The following is a 16,713-nucleotide window of genomic DNA, read 5'->3' as shown; positions in this document are numbered from 1 at the left end:
GTAATCGCGTGTTCCCCTTCTGGTTCTTGCTTCGAATCTCGGGGCGAGATTCTTTTTAAGGGGGGTTGGTTGTAACACCCCTGGTGTTACGAGCTTGTTTAGCGCCACGATTTAGGCCTAAGTAAAATTTTCGAAACGAGTTCCACGGAATTTTTGGATTTAAAACGTACGTGATGCAATAAGTGAATCATGTGTGACTTAGTTTCACAGACTCAGGTAAACGCTCAAGTTAAACTACGCCGTGCGTAGGAATATTTATGAATGTCCGACGACGATTCTAGCAAGCGGTTTGTTATATTAGATTAAGCATAAGAAGCAACTCTTATAAATAAAATAAAATCCTTTGATAAATAAAAAGTTATATACATATATGAACTCTTCTGGATCATTGATATCATGCATGGCCGGTGTTGGTCCGATCCAGCTGCCAATGTGTACGTGCGGAGAGAAAGTTAATATTATAATATAAAGTAGGCGATAACGCATGGACAACTTAACTCATTCGCTCCCTGTCTGTGCATGCACCAGCACCGTGCACGTGGTGCCAGGCTTTGGCTGTCGTTGTTGACTTTGGGATAGCAAGCAAAATGTTCGGAGGGACGCCTCCATGCCTACCTTGCTTGCTTGACTTGCCGCACGTAGCCCTGCTTGGCCACTAGCACACTGAAGCAAGAACCACTACTAGTTTACAGGCAGCAGTCAAGTCAGTGCCTGACCTGTCCCGCAACGCGCCATGGCCGCTGGGCCACGGTCGACACTGGCTGCCTGTCATCTCTTCCCTTTTCCCCTCGTGCTTGCGCGTCCTTGTTTTCCTGTGCTGGACGCAGAGCCCCCGCTCTTGCTTTTCTTTTTCCTCTGCTTCTCCATAGCTCCACCGCACGCCCGCACCAGCGTTCTCCTCACTTCTCCTACCGCGTGTGGCTCCGCACTGCCTCACCTCGCACGCTGAGCCGCAACGCCCCGCTTGGCACCCCATTGTCCGCGCCCACCGTGGCCGCCCATCTTCCCGGCCAGGTATGGCACGCCGCCACCTCGCTCTCGGCTCCCCGTGCTGCCGTCCCGCGCAGCTCCGCGCTCACAGGCGCAGCCGAGCCCCTTGGCCCCGCACTGCCATCGTCGTGGTCGAGCCCACAACCGCCCGCGCTCCTGCACTGGACCGAGCTCTCGCGCGCTGCGTCTTCCCGGCAAGCCGTGACCACCGCGCCCTGGAGCGCCGCCGCTCTCCTCTGTCTCACCGAGCCTCACGCGGCTCCTCCTCGCCTGCTCCATGGTGCCATCCATCTCAGGCGTTTCCTCTCCAGCGCAGCTCCACCTGCTAGGCCGCAGCGCATCGCCGGTCCGCCCGTGCCAAGCTCGGTCACCGCCTCCGCGTCTGCACCTAGCGCCGCCGATTTTCCTCCCGTTGCCCCACCTCTAGCGTCGGAGCTCATTGCTGCCCCATCGCCGAGCAGCCGCGGCGCCTCCTCACCGCCGGTGTGTTCTTGACACGGAGCCGCCCGGTCCTGATGCGTCGGCGCGCGTGGCCGGGGTACCATGCTCCAGCTCTGACCAAGCCGCGTCCTCCTGTGAGTGCGCCCGGCATCGGGCGAGCCTTGTGGCCGCCTCCTCACCGCCGTCGACGAGCGCGCGGCTGGATTTCACCACCGGCCGGTGACTCTGTTCTGCCCGATGCTTTTGGGGAAAGAAGGAGAAGGTGAGGAAGGGTATAAATTTAAGAAGAAATTTTATACGGGGATTTATTTGTGAAATACGCGACTTGAATGAATAGTACCTGTTGGACTGTGTTTTAGTTTCGAGGTAATACAAGGGCCGTTTAGCAAATTGCCGTCGCCACCTGCCGCCTGGGCCGCCAGCGCCTGGTTGGTGGGCCACGCCGCTGCCCGCGCCTGGGCCACCCGCGCCGCGTGCTGGGCCAACCTGCTCGGCGCCCACCTGGGCCGGCTTGCCGTCCACCGTTGCTGGGCCGCTCACGCCCCGTCACTGTGCTGGGCCGCACGCGCCGGTGGGCCACTGGCCACTCGCGCCCTATGCCCCGCCTGGGCCTGCTTGCCGCTGATCCTGGCCAAGCGGGCTGCTGGGCCAGCCAGTGGCCGTCGGCCCGTTTTCATGTTTAAGGTGTTTTCTAATTTAAAGCTGAAGAAACTTTGAAAAATTCGTAGAAAATCACAGAAAAATCATAAAAATGTCAAACTAGTTTTGATAGTCTCCTAAAATTAGGACCTACCTATTAGTATATTTTGTTCACATAGTTCGATGATATTTTTGGAAGCCATATAATTAATCTAAGATATTTAATATTGCAAAGTATAAACTTGTAGAAACTTTTGTGACAAATTGGTAATAGTATTAGATCTGAAATCTTTACAGTAGGTTCCTAGCAATGTTAGCTGCTCACCATAATTTTGTAGCTCTAGAGTAATTAGTTGCGAGATAAATAATAATGTCCTATTACGAATAAAGAAACACCGTTGATTTATATAACTAAAAGAATTGTTGAGAAATAACGTCCTATCCGACAACGGGAATATGTAGCCAAGTGCGGTCGTCGTTAGAACTAGCTCGTTAACTTGAGATGCGTAAAGCGTATTTATACGAGTCACGATTGCAGTCAATTAATTATATCTTTGCATGGCATTACATTGCATATCATAATAGGGACGTCGGTGGATCATAGAGTCGTCGGGAGTTGCTGGAGGGATGGTGCTTTTGGAGGTCATGTCGCCCTGATGGAAAGCTAACTTCTGATTATATTTTTCCCAGGCAAGCCCCGGTGCATAACCCCTACTTTCTACAGTTTAAATTATATTTGTGCATTAAGTTTCAAGGAGTTGAATGAAACCACTTGCATATATCTTTATCCTATGAGTCTTACTAGTATAATAGGATCGTGTAGATTGCTATGCTACAGGACTCCGGTAGAAGTCGAGTGATTGCCTGTCACTCGCGAGAGATAGGAAATATATTATTGGATTACTATCACTTGGAAAATATGAAAATGGTGACCGGGCAGGGATATGGTTTGGATATTGGTGGGTGTAAGAAGTTGTGTCGCCGCGGAGGCGGGTCATAGCTTGGTTACACCGTTTCTCCCTGTCTGGTCGATTAAGGACCGATCGTGCATATGACTCTAGGCAGGTCACAGACTTATTATCCCGAGCACATACTTGTGTATGGGCGCTTGGAAAGCTTGTTGCTCTCTTATCGCGGATCTGGCTCTTTCCGGACCGACTGTCAGGGTTTTATTTTGGTGGAGGAGGTCCTTGCACCGCACTGAGTCCGGGACTCAGAGGCGGGGGCTTGGAGTCCCAGTTTGGACGGGGACCTGGACACCCGGGACAGGAGAGTGATGGGTTGGTCCTGCTTGTGCCCGGGGTACAAGCAGGGCGTGTGTTTTCGGGGTACCCAGCTGGGGGCATTGATTCGCGAATCGCCGGGCTATCCGGTACGGCTTGTCTACGGTTTAGCATCGTAGTAAGAACTGAAAGATGAAAGATGGAAGATGGACAAAGGAAATCTGATTGCTTACCACTTGCTTGAAAGTAGCACAGGTGCTTACATAGAATGGTTAGTTAATGAACCAATACGTCTATTAATAAAAATCAAATATAAGGACGCACGCTTAATAATGCTTTCTGCAAATGCAACCCACAAACCTGATAGCCTTGCATATCCTTGGAGTCTTTTCTTTTCTCCTATCGGGTAAGTCTTGCTGAGTACAATTGAGTACTCAGGGTTTTACTTCCCCCTGTTGCAGGTGACAGGTGGACGCTTGAGCTGACCTTTGTGTGTGGATTCCTCTTGGTGGGCTCAGAGAGGATTTCCTTTACGCTGCGATCGTAGTTGCTATTTATAACTCTCACCAAATACTTTTATAAATGAAAGTTTCATAATCTGTTGCCGTAGTCTATATATATCAATACTTCACCATGTCATTAATAGATGTTTATTTCCGCTGTAACTCTGTTCACATGTTTCTATTCCGCTGTTCAATTAAATTATTTATAACTCTGATAACATGATTTCATTCCGCTGTTATATTAATAAATATTATACTCTGATGTTGTATTAAAAGTGATGTAAGAAATGGTTACGGTTGATGTAAGCTTTATTCTCTCATTTGTGATTCTGGTGGCAAAAATGTGGATTTTTGGGTTCTCCCCTGGGGTGTGTCCGACGGAACCGAGTAATCTAGTGTTCTCCCCTGAGTGCTTAGTGTCTAATGGAAGACAAGCACTCCTGTGAGGCATTAAATTAGGCGGTTCTGCCACATCATCCATGCTACACACAACCCTTAGCATATAGAGGTGATGTTGTCAGATTTGGACCTCTACTCGGCCGCGACATTAGTTAAAGGACCTAAATGATCATTTTTTAGTTCAAGGACCCATGTGAAAATCTATGAAAAGTTTAAGGACCCATGGTGTGTTTTACTCTTTTCATGATTCCTCTGGTGCTAGCAATCAAGGATGATTTCATGCTGACATTTGAAGAACAATGACAATGATTATTGATGAGAGGGGCTTAATGTCCATAGATTTGGTGAGGGATGGATGATGTGTGAAACAAGAATGGAAGCGAAAAAATGAAAAAAAAATTCTTAATATAATTAGAGCTTGTTTTTAGGCTTTACTACATTGCTTAAGAAACGCACTAAGAACCAAACTCGTAAATATGGAAACTGACTGATAAGATGCTTTTTCCTCTAACGGTCTCGCTCACGTTGTTGGGTCATGCTAAAAAGACAAGTGCCTAGCTCAAAGGGAAATGAAGAAGAATATTATTTATTAATATAATTAGAACTTGTTTTTAGGCTTTATCACACTATTTTAGGAAATGCACTAAGAATCAAACCCGTAAACATGAAAACATGAAAACTCTTACAGATAACATGCCTTTTCCCTCTCTAACAGCCCCGCCCACAGTGTTGCACCACGCGAAAAAATACCAGTGCCTAGCTCACAAGGAAAGGAAGAAGAGTACTGTTTATTAATATAACTAGAGCTTATTTTTAGGCTTTATCACACTGTTATAGAAAACGCACTAAAAACCGAACCCGTAAACACGGAAACATAGTTTTTTTTTCCTTAAACTCTTATAGATAACATGCCTTTTCGCTCTAACAACCTCGCCCACAGTGTTGGTCACGCAAAAAAATACCAGTGCCTTGCTCACAAGGAAAGGAAGAAGAATATTGTTTATTAATGTAACTAGAGCTTGATTTTAGGCTTTATCACACCGTTTTAGGAAACGCACTAAGAACTGAACCTGTAAACATGGAAACGTAGTTGTTTCTTTTTCCTTAAGTTTTCATTTTTTTTGGTTTTCGGTTATAGGCTGAAAACTCTTACAGATAACATGCCTTTTTCCCTCTAACAGGCCCGTCCACAGTGTTGCATCACACACAAAAAATACCAGTGCCTAGCTCACAAGCAAATAATATTGTTTATTGATATAATTTGAGCTTATTTTTAGGCTTTATCACACTGTTTTAGGAAACACACTAAAGATCGAAGCCATAAACACGGAAACCGTAGTTTTTTTTCTTTAGTTTTTCTATGATTTATCGATATAGTCTAAAAATCCTTACCGAAAAGATGCCTTTTCCTCTCACGGCGTTGAGTCATCACAAAAAACACAAGTGCCTAGCTCACACGGAAAGAAGAAGAATATTGTTTATTAACATAATTTGAGCTTGTTTTTAGGCTTTATCACACTGTTTTAGGAAACACACTAAGAACTAAACCCGTAATCACGGAAACATAGTTGTTTTTTCTTGTCTTTTTTTTACAATTTACAATTATAGGCTGAAAAATCTTACCGATAGCATGTCTTTTCTCTATAACATTCCCGCTCACGGTGTTGCATCACACAAAAAAGACAAGTGGCTAGCTCACACGGAAAGAAAGAAGAATGTTGTTTATTAATATAATTAGAGCTTGTTTTTAGGCTTTAGCACACTGTTTTAGGAAATGCACTAAGAGCTGAACACGTAAACATAGTTGTTTTTTTCTTAAGTTTTCAAGTTTTGTGCGATTTTACCATTATATGATGAAAACTCTTAATGATAACATCCATTTTCCCTCTAAAAGCCCCGCCCACTGTGTTGCATCACCCGAAAACATACCAGCTCACAGGGGAAGGAAGAAGAATATTGTTTATTAATGTAATAGGAGCTTGTTTTTTGACTTTTATCAAACTATTTTAGAAAACGCACTAAGAATCGAACCCGTAAACACGGAAACATAGTTGTATTTTCTTAAGTTTTCAATCTTTTTGCAATTTACCGTTATAGGCTGAAAACTCTCACAGATAATATACATTTTCTTTCTAACAACCCTGCCCACAGTGTTGCATCACGCAAACAAAAAACTAGTGCGTAGCTCACAGGGAAAGGAAGAAGAACATTGTTTATTAATGTAATAAGAGCTTGTTTTTAGGCTTTATGACACTGTTTTACGAAACACACTCAGAACCGAACCTGTAAACATGAAAACGGTAGTTGTTTTTCTTAAGTTTTATTGTTTTAAACATTTTTATGATTTATCGTTATAGGCCGAAAATTCTTACTAATAACATGCTGTTTCTCCCTAACAGCATCGCCCACGGTGTTGCATCACACAAAGAAATACCGGTGCCTAGCTCACGGGGAAAGAAGAACATTGTTTATTAATATAATTTGAGCTTATTTTTAAACTTTATCACGATATTCTAGGAAACGCACTAACAACCGGATCCGTATACACGGAACAGTGCGTAGCTCACAGGGAAAGGATGAAGAATATTGTTTATTGATATATCAATAGCTTGTTTTTAGGCATTATCACACTGTTTTAGAAAAGAGTAAAAAACACTATTCTATAAAACACACTAAGAACTAAACAGTAAACACGACTGTAGTTGTTTTTCTCAAGCTTTTAATATTTTTTTTATAATTTACCCTTATAGTCCAAAAATTCTTACCCAAAACATATTTTTTTTTTTGCCACTGAGGGTACTCCCAATACTAGAAACTATACTTAGTTTCTATATCTATTAATTTTTATAGACACTATGTATAAAAACCATGTTCCGAATGGATAGTTTCTACAGAATATTTTTTTTTATTCAATTACATATATTCTCTCTCTATTCGCTACCAATCACATCTCTTCATGTCTCGGTTCTCGTGTAGACATGATTTCTAATTTAGACCCAATTTCTATGATTTTTGCTCTCTCTCTTCAATAACTACTTAACAAAACGCATAGGTGGCAATATAATTAATGTCTATAAAAATTATGGTAGTTTCTACAAATCCTCACGGTGTTGCATCATGCAATAAAAAGACGGGTGCCTAGCTTACAGGCAAAGGAAGAAGAAGCACTCGTGACCACGCGATAATGATCCGATAGCTCAACGCCGCTCGGTACGCTCGAGCGTGGCATCTCTTCCTAATATTTTCATTTCGTCTCGTTCAAGCACAGTATACATATAGGGATGTAAGTGGATTGCCTGCCAAACTCATATATAAAGCTAATTCTTTTAGTTACGTGGACGGTAGAATTAAGGGCTTGTTTAGATTGAGGGCGTAAAGTTTTGGATGTCATGTGAGAATGTCGTATGGGGTGTTCGGATACTAATAAAAAAATAAATTACAGAATTCGTCATTAATCCGCGAGACGAATTTATTAAACCTAATTAAGCCATTATTAGCATGTGTGTTACTGTAGCACTGCGCTGTCAAATTATGGAATACTTAGGTTTAAAAGATTCATCTCGCAAATTAGCTGCAAACTATGCAATTAGTTATGTTTTTAGTCTATATTTAATACTCTATGTATGTGTGTAAACATTCGATGAGATATGGATTAAAGTTTAGCCGGAGAACTAAACAAGGCTTAAATATATACACAGATTCGCAAACCAGTCAAAATGACAATAGTGTACTACGTGTTGAGAATACGATACATACGACCCTTTTTTTTTTCTCTCAAAGATACCACGCATTGGAAGGGAGAATGGGTGGTGTGGCCTGGTGGACGTGGGTAGACAGGCAGATATGCTCCTGCCTAGTAATTTAAAGCCCCCCCTGCAGTCCCCTTTCAATTCACGTAAACGTAACGCGTAATAATACAGTAATAAATAATATATAAATGCTCGTAAATAATATAGCACAGTAAAAAGGAAACCAAACGGTGAAATAATAAAGTAGGAGTAGAAATGGGAATTGGAAGCGGAAGGCAATGAACACCTTCCAAACAGGCAGGCGGCCCTCTCCCTCCACTCTCCTCCGTCCAGCTTCTATAAAAGCAGCCCTTCGTCTCCGGCCCATCAGGGCGAATAGTCTAGTCCAGTTCCCTCCCCCAGAATCCCCTTTTCATAGCTCTCCTTCTCGTCGTCTTTCTATTCCAGTTCTGCTGTTTTTCTATTTCTATATTCAATATTTCTGGTATTGTTATTTGCTTCTCTATTCTATCCATTAGTTTATGGTGTTCTGCAGATAGATCTCATGGTTGGTTTTGCTTCTTTCTTGCGTTTCTTGGCCGTGGTCTGACCAAATAGGCAGATGCTTGGATTTGAAGCGGAGCTCCTATCATTCCAATGAAGGGCCCTTCTGAAGGGTGGTTCCGCTGCTCGTTCATGGTTCCCACTATCCTATCTCATCATGTATGTGTGTATGTATTCGAGAGGGAGAGGGAGAGGGAGAGGAGATTCATATGGTTGTCTTTGAGATAGGCTTGTGGTTTGCATGACCGAGGAGCTGCACCGTCCCCTTGCTGGCCGCTCTTTGGATTGAAGGGAGCTCTGCATCCTGATCCATCCCACATGCTTGCTTTGCTTGTTGGCTGTTGCATCCTACCCCCATGTTTGAGACCTGAGTGAGATCTGAGGCTCATGGCTATGTAGCTACGGATTTTTTTTTTCTTTCTCCTGGCTGCTGTTTCTCCAAGATTCAGTTGGCCGGCCGTGCTTATCCGTGCTGGAGCTGGAAGAAGCAGGTTGCTGCTGCCCTCATGCCCTGCCTGGTGGTGTGGTATCGGTACCCCGTACTTGCGTCGCTTTATTCCTATCTTTGCTGGTGAGGTGTTATGTCTGTACAGTAGTTTTATGTCACCCTCGTTTATTTTGTTCTTCTATATCCTTCGGTTTACTATTCGTACCGGCGGCGCGTGCATTTGCGGTGGCCGGCGCTCCTGGATCTTGCTCGGAACGCAGCTGCACGGCCAGCTTCCCCTTTCCATGCCATGGCCCCACTCCGTCAACGCCCCCGCACCTGGCAGATTCGCATCTCGCTGGCTGAGCGCTCTCCTCGTCCGCGCTCCGGTGATCTCGCTCGGCGGCGTGCCGGCGTCGCCAGGTCCGGTTTCATCGCATGTCGCCGCTGCTTCCGTGTTCATCTGTGTATCTTCTGACCGACATGGATGTTTGCATTCGTTGGTGCAGTGCAAGGCTGGCTGCTGCTGCAAGGTTGGGGATGCAAGGACGTCGTCGGTCTATCTGTGGATGCGCCGAGCTTGTGTTGTTTGAAATTTCGATCTGCGGTGTTAAGCTTAAGCGAGAGGATTTCTGTAAGCAATGCGCTGTAATGTATAAAATGAAATATGAGAGCCTGTGATGTACTTACCACTTGGGATACTGTATTGTGAGTTGGATGAGCATATCGTGTTCCTACCCCTTTTTTGCGAAAATTATGCGTTTTTGTCTTAACTTCCAGTCTACATCCGATGCTTACGTACATCGTACGTGCATTGCTTTTTTTTTATCTCCATCGTACGAGCATAACAAACCTGTGGATTGGCAGGCCGTTCGGTTGGCTGGCTGGATTGTATCTCTGCTGGCTGAAGTACCGCAGCCAAACGAACAGGCTGTGGAGCGTCTGGAATTAAATTAAGATCCATTCTATGTGGATTTAAGTGAATAGCTGCACAGCCAGGCCTAAGGTAAGGTAGAGTTGTGCGTAGAGTATGTGACTGAGGTAGTAGAATGTACTTTCTCCGGTGCATAACAAATATCGTTTTAAGTTTAGTATGGGGATTAAGGAAAAACAAAAAAAAAAACAGAGGGATAGAAATCTGTCTCATAAATAAATGTCCTTTTTAAGCTTTAGTATGGGGTTAAGGAAAAATAAGAAAATTTATGAATTATAAGCATTAAATAAACTACCAACTTAGGACCATCAAATAGACTTGACACTATCAATGAGAGAAGATTAAAGTTTTATAAGAACTAGTCCATACTATTTCGAACATTACGACCAGTTTGATGATTGTAGGCCCAAATCTTGAGCCGAACGACCTTTGAACTTATGATGAGGCTGAGAGACCCGGCCTGTGGCTCCGCATTACTAGAGGTGGGGGATGGGGTTTTGGGCCCTCTACAAATCTTTTTGCATTTTAGCGAGCACACAAAGGGCCCAAGGGGTGGGCGGAGCTCCAGATGTCAATGGGGAATTTCCCGTCGGGAAGTGCCTCCCCGTCCCCGTGGGGAAGAAAATTTCCCATCCCCATCCCCGTCAAGGCGTCAAGTATCACGGGGGAGACTTTCTCCTCATCCCCATCCCCGCGGGGAATTAGTCCCCGTGGAGATCCCCATGGGCCGCAGGTATTTTATCGTCATCTACAAAGTTTGCACTTCAAACTTTATTTAAGTAGCACATATATGTTTTATAGCATTTTTGCTTAATAAAAATTGGTTTAAAACCCTAAGTAATATAACAGGACTATGAAATGTAACTTTCGTTTCGTGTTTCCGTTGATCGTTTCGACAGGAGCTAGGGTTACAACATTGCTTATATATCACAGGTATTGGGCATTGTCAGTATATGGGCTTTGGAATCGGGTCCCCGTGGGGAGCGGGGACGGGGGCCTGCATACCATCCCCGCCTCCGTGATCTCCGACGGGGATAACTTCAGCCCTGTTTAATCCCTCGTGGGGGTAGAATTCATACCATCCCCGTTCCCTAATGGGTGAATTCCCCGCGGGGATTTGGGGAATGGAGCCCCGTTGACATCTATAGGCGGAGCAAGATGAAGGTCGTGGCGGCAGCGAGGGCCACAGTGAGGAGCAGCAGGAGGGGGGCGAATGAAGGCTGGGGTGTGGCCACGTAGGAGGAGAGAAGAGCGCGGTGGACTGCGTCGAGTCGCCAGGGGTCTAGACATTGACTGAATGGGGCGAAGACGCTATCGGCGGGCAATTCTTTGACCGTTGGACTTGGGGAGAGTAGGAGTGGACTGGATCTGGCACAAGCAAAACATACGTGCGGCTGGCGGCTGGCAGCTTGCGAAGTGGGAGATTTTTTAGGTGGTGTCTGGACGAACAGATGCGCGCACCATAGCATTGCCGAAACACGTATCCCGAATCAAGGAAAAGCAGCTCCTTCACATGTCTGTCCCACTTTTTCCCCTTAAATTCTAGGGCCTAATTGGTTGGCTTCCAAAATATGTTAAGTCAAAGATTTGACAAACCATGATTTTGACTATTGTTTGATTAGCTATCAAAATTTATCAACCTCTCATATTTAGCTTGCTAAATCCATAACAGAGTTTTTACCTAACTTTGGTATGCCAAATCTTTAGCATGGCATAATTTGGCCGAAAATCAATCAGACTCCTAATCTGGGGAGGAGCTAACTGAAGACACGTGTGCAGCCCGCTGTTGTTGGCAATGGCATGGCCTTAAAAAAGAAATTTGTTCGGCCGATGGCGGCTGATAAGTCGGTTCATGCTGTTTTACCGTGAGAAAAAAAAACACCGTGCCAGATAAGCAGGTCTCCTAAAGTTCAAACGAACAGAGCACAAGACTGCGAGAGTCAAAGACGGCAGCACCACACCACAGTCTCAAGTCTCGACACTACGAGACGCCTCGCCGGCCGCGCCGCCCCCAACTCCTTTGATCCTCTTCTTGCCCCCACCCTCCCCTCTCCTCCGATGGCGACGCTGCAGCTCAACCACATCGCGCGGGAGACCTCCGACGTGGTCCGCCTCTCCGCCTTCTACGAGGCCGTGCTGGGGTTCGAGCGCATCCCTTCGCCCACCTACTCGGGCTTCCAAGTCGCCTGGCTCCGCCTCCCGAGCTCCCCCGACGTCGCGCTCCACCTCATCGAGCGGGACCCAGCCGCGGCACCCGTCGCGGTGGGGCCTGGCGCCGAGGGCGCGCCGACGTCGCAGCTGCCCCGGCGCCACGACTTCGCCTTCTCCGTCGCCGACTACGACGGGTTCGTGACCGAGCTGAAGGCGTGCGGCACCGAGGTGTTCGAGAAGACGCAGCCAGACGGGCGCACGCGCCAGGTCTTCTTCTTCGACCCCGACGGTGAGAGGATAGAGACGCCCTACTCGTTTCATCTCGATTTTAACTGTTTTTGGGGTGATCAAGCGAGGTTCCCCGCTTTTGGGTCGATTTTTGTCATCGTCGAATTGATGAAAAAAACTGGTTCATGCTTGTTGCAATTGGCTAGAGAATTGTAGCTCTTCAAGAGTCCACAACTTGGAAGTTCTGAATTGCTGCTAAATGTATGGTTACCTGCAAGTCTTATGGCCTGTTTGTTTGGAGCTCCCGGAACCCAAAACCCCAAAAGCTCACTTTAGTGAGCTTCTGACTTATGGAAGCTGAAATGGCCAAAAGTTCAAACAAACAGGGTTTAAACCTTCGTTGACCTGAGTACAGACTAGTAGCTACAAAAGTTCAATACTAGTATATTCTATTGAGTTAGACACAGGCTGCTCCTACAAAAGCTGTACAAAAGAAATCCTATGACCTGTTGCTTCTGAGGGCGTGTTTGGATGAGGGGATTGCTCAAGGAATATCTGAATATTAGGATCTAGCTCAGCTTCGGTCTCATTCTTTAAGGATTTGGACTAGTCCCGGCTACCAACGTCCCGTTCGTTTCGACTGAAACGATCGTGGATTATTTACTACTGGCTGGTTTGATTGATTTGGTGTGAGAGAAAAATATTGTTTCAGTTTATAATCTACGATTGTACGTATAAGCCCAGCCGAACAGGCTGCAAGTTGGCTCTAATGTCTGTTTGACAGCATAATGGTATTCAAGTTTCATGTTCTTTCCATTGTTAGTTCCATGTTTTTACTAACGTGTAAAATGATATGAAATCTTCTCAGTAATTGCAGCATTTTTATTACAATGGGTACATCAGTTCATGACTTTTTATTAATTGCAACATCTAAAATTTTCAGTTGTTGTTTCTTCAATTCATTCACTATTAAGTAGTGTTATCAGTACTTACATTGGCACATCAGTTCATGACTTTTTATTAATTGCAACCTCAATTTTTCAATGGTTGTTTCTTCAATTCATTCACTAATAAGTAGCATTAAACTAGTATAAAGCTAATTCTTTTAGTTACGTAGACTGTAAAATTAAGGGCTTGTTTAAACTGAGGACGTAAAGCTTTGGGGTGTCATATGGGGATATCGTATGGGGTGTTCGGATACTAATAAAAAATCAAATTACAGAATTCGTCAGTAATCCACGAGACAAATTTATTAAACCTAATTAATCCGTTATTAGCATGTGTGTTACTGTAACACCCCGTTGTCAAATCATGAACTAATTAGACTTAAAAGATTCGTCTCACAAATTGGTCGCAAACTGTACAATTAGTTATGTTTTTAGTCTATATTTAATACTCTATGCATGTGTGTAAACCTTCAATGAGATAGGGAGTAAAGTTTAGGAGAAGAAACTAAACAAGCCTTAAATATATACACAGATTCGCAATACGTTTTGATAATACGATACATATTACATTTTCTTTCTCAAAGATGCCACGCATTGGTAGGGAGAAGCCCATTCGGCTGGCTGAATTTTAGGTGAAACTGACTAAAAAATATTGTTTCGCCTGAATTATTGTGAGAAAAAAAAAACTATTTTAGCTTAAAAAAAAAAAAAAAAAACCGAACAGACCGATGAGTGGTGTGGGCCGGTGGACGTGGGTAGACAGGCAGGAAATCGTCGATCGACGTCGCTTGCGGCAGACGATAATCCACGACCTACAGATATGCTCTTGCCTAGTAATTTAAAGCCCCCCCCCCCCCCCCCCCCCCCCCCCCCCCCACACCCCCCCTGCAGTCCCCTTTCAATTCACGAAACGCGTAATAATACAATAATAAATAATATATAAATTCTCGTAAATAATATAGCACAGTAAAAAGGAAACCAAACGGTGAAATAATAAAGTAGGAGTAGAAATGGGAATTGGAAACGGAAGGCAATGAACACCTTCCAAACAGGCAGGCGGCCCTCTCCCTCCACTCTCCTCCGTCCGGCTTCTATAAAAGCAGCCCTTCGTCTCCGGCCCATCAACCCATGAACAGCAAAGGGCGATTAGTCTAGTCCAGTTCCCTCCCCCAGATCCCCTTTTCATGCATAGCTCTCCATCTCGTCGCCTTTCTATTCCAGTTCTGCTGTTTTTCTATTTCTATGTTCAATATTTCTGCTATTGTTATTTGCTTCTCTATTCTATCCATTAGTTTATGGTGTTCTGCAGATAGATCTCATGGTTGGTTTTGCTTCTTTCTTGCGTTTCTTGGGCCATATTTGCCTGCTGCTTGGATTTGAAGCGGAGCTCCTATCATTCCAATGAAGGGCCCTTCTGAAGGGTGGTTCCGCTGCTCGTTCATGGTCCCCACTATCCTATCTCATCATTTATGTGTGTATGTATTCGAGAGGGAGAGGAGATTCATATGGTTGTCGTCTTTGAGATAGGCTTGTGGTTTGCATGACCGAGGAGCTGCACCGTCCCCTTGCTGGCCGCTCTTTGGATTGATGGGAGCGCTGCATCCTGATCCACCCCCCATGCTTGCTTTGCTTGTTGGCTGTTGCATCCTACCCCCATGTTTGAGAGACCTGATTGAGATCTGAGGCTCATGGCTATGTAGCTATGGATTTTTTTCTTTCTCCTAGCTGCTGTTTCTCCAAGATTCAGTTGGTCGGCCGTGCTTATCCGTGCTGGAGCTGGAAGAAGCAGGTTGCTGCTGCCCTCATGCCCTGCCTGGTGGTGTGGTATCGGTACCCCGTACTTGCGTCGCTTTATTCCTATCTTTGCTGGTGAGGTGTTATGTCTGTACAGTAGTTTATGTCACCCTCGTTTATTTTGTTCTTCTATATCCTTCGGTTTCCTATTCGTACCGGCGGCGCGTGCATTTGCGGTGGCCGGCGCTCCTGGATCTTGCTCTGAACGCAGCTGCACGGCCAGCTTCCCCTCTCCATGCCATGGCCCCACTTCGTCAACGCCCCCGCACCTGGCAGATTCGCATCTCGCTGGCTGAGCGCTCTGCTCATCTGCGCTCCGGTGATCTCGCTCGGCGGCGTGCCGGCGTCGCCAGGTACGGTTTCATCGCATGTCGCCGCTGCTTCCGTGTTCAACTGTGTATCTTCTGACCGACATGGATGTTTGCATTCGTTGGTGCAGTGCAAGGCTTGCTGCTGCTGCAAGGTTGGGGATGCAAGGACGTCGTCGGTCTAGCAGTGGAAGCGCCGAGCTTGTGTTGTTTGAAATTTGGATCTGCGGTGTTATGCTTAAGCGAGAGGATTTCTGTAAGCCATGCGCTGTAATGAAAACTGAGATTCTCTGTATGAAATGAAATATGAGAGCCTGTGATGTACTTACCACTTGGGATACTGTATTGTGAGTTTTTGTCTTAACTTTCAGTCTACATCCGATGCCTACGTACATCGTACGTGCATTGCTTTTTTTTTTTTATCTCCATCGTACGAGCATTGCTGATTGCTCTTCAGCTTTATCCATGCTATTTAAGGTACACCATTTATAAAAGAAAATTACGTGCAAGTCACGTAGTTTTAGATAAAAATATCAATGAGCGTTTTATAAGTTCTATTCCAAAATATGGAACGTTTGTTTTTGTCTGGATACATCATTTTCACTATATATTTAGGCAGTGGATATCTACAAAAAAAGCAAAAGATATATATATAGTTAAGTTTGGGGTGTCCTATAATTTGAAATTTTGGAATTACTAAATTAAACAGTTATATGGCGAACTGATAGCTGGTTACTTTTAAGGCATTCGTCCTGTTCGCTTGTTGGTTTCAGGCAGCCTAAACCAGCTAGTCAATAGTATTTTCCTCTCGTAATAAACCAGCACCAGCCAACCCAAACTAGCTCAGAAACCAACCAGCGAACAGGCCGATTGTTTAGATGCGTATCTATTTAACTTGCGTATGTATTTAACTTAGAGGTAGATTGAAGTGAAATTAAATTAAGTTTCATTCTATTTCACCATACATGCGGATTGAAGTATGTGACTGAGGTAGTAGAATGTACTTTCTCCTGTGCATAACAAATATCGTTTTAAGTTTAGTATGGGGATTAAGGAAAAACAAAAAAAAAACAGAGGGTTAGAAATCGTCTCATAAATAAATGTCATTTTTAAGCTTTAGTATGGGGGTAAGGAAAAATAAGAAAATTTATGAATTATAAGCATTAAATAAACTACCAACTTAGGACTATCAACACAATATCAATGAGAGAAGATTAAAGTTTCATAAGAACTTGTCCATACTATTTCGAACCTTACGACCAGTTTGATGATTGTAGGCCCAAATAGCCGAACCGCCTTTGAACTTATGATGAGGCTGAGAGACCCGGCCTGTGGCTCCGCATTACTAGAGGTGGGGGATGGGGTTTTGGGCCCTCTACGGCCTACATTGGCAGCCATAGGGTAATTAACCCTGGCAAGTAATTGGAGGGGAGGGAT

At 44.7% G+C, this 16,713-nt stretch overlaps 2 protein-coding genes across 2 annotated transcripts; both read left to right on the top strand.

Annotated features, from left to right (window-relative positions):
• The first annotated feature begins 733 nt into the window (after positions 1-733).
• Positions 734-1,485, top strand: LOC136454390 (uncharacterized). Its single transcript, XM_066454834.1, has 2 exons — positions 734-750; positions 870-1,485. Exons 1-2 carry the CDS (start codon positions 734-736, stop codon positions 1,483-1,485), a joined length of 633 nt encoding a protein of 210 aa, XP_066310931.1.
• A 10,319-nt stretch (positions 1,486-11,804) lies between these two features.
• LOC136451726 (uncharacterized) lies at positions 11,805-15,609 on the top strand. Its single transcript, XM_066452405.1, has 3 exons — positions 11,805-12,288; positions 15,180-15,321; positions 15,408-15,609. Exons 1-3 carry the CDS (start codon positions 11,907-11,909, stop codon positions 15,577-15,579), a joined length of 696 nt encoding a protein of 231 aa, XP_066308502.1. The 5' UTR covers positions 11,805-11,906; the 3' UTR covers positions 15,580-15,609.
• Positions 15,610-16,713: the final 1,104 nt, after the last annotated feature.

Source organism: Miscanthus floridulus, chromosome 5, assembly GCF_019320115.1.
Source record: "Miscanthus floridulus cultivar M001 chromosome 5, ASM1932011v1, whole genome shotgun sequence".
NCBI lineage: Eukaryota > Viridiplantae > Streptophyta > Magnoliopsida > Poales > Poaceae > Miscanthus > Miscanthus floridulus.
Note: the sequence above shows the minus strand (reverse complement) of the source record. Positions and strands in the feature narration are given on the sequence as shown.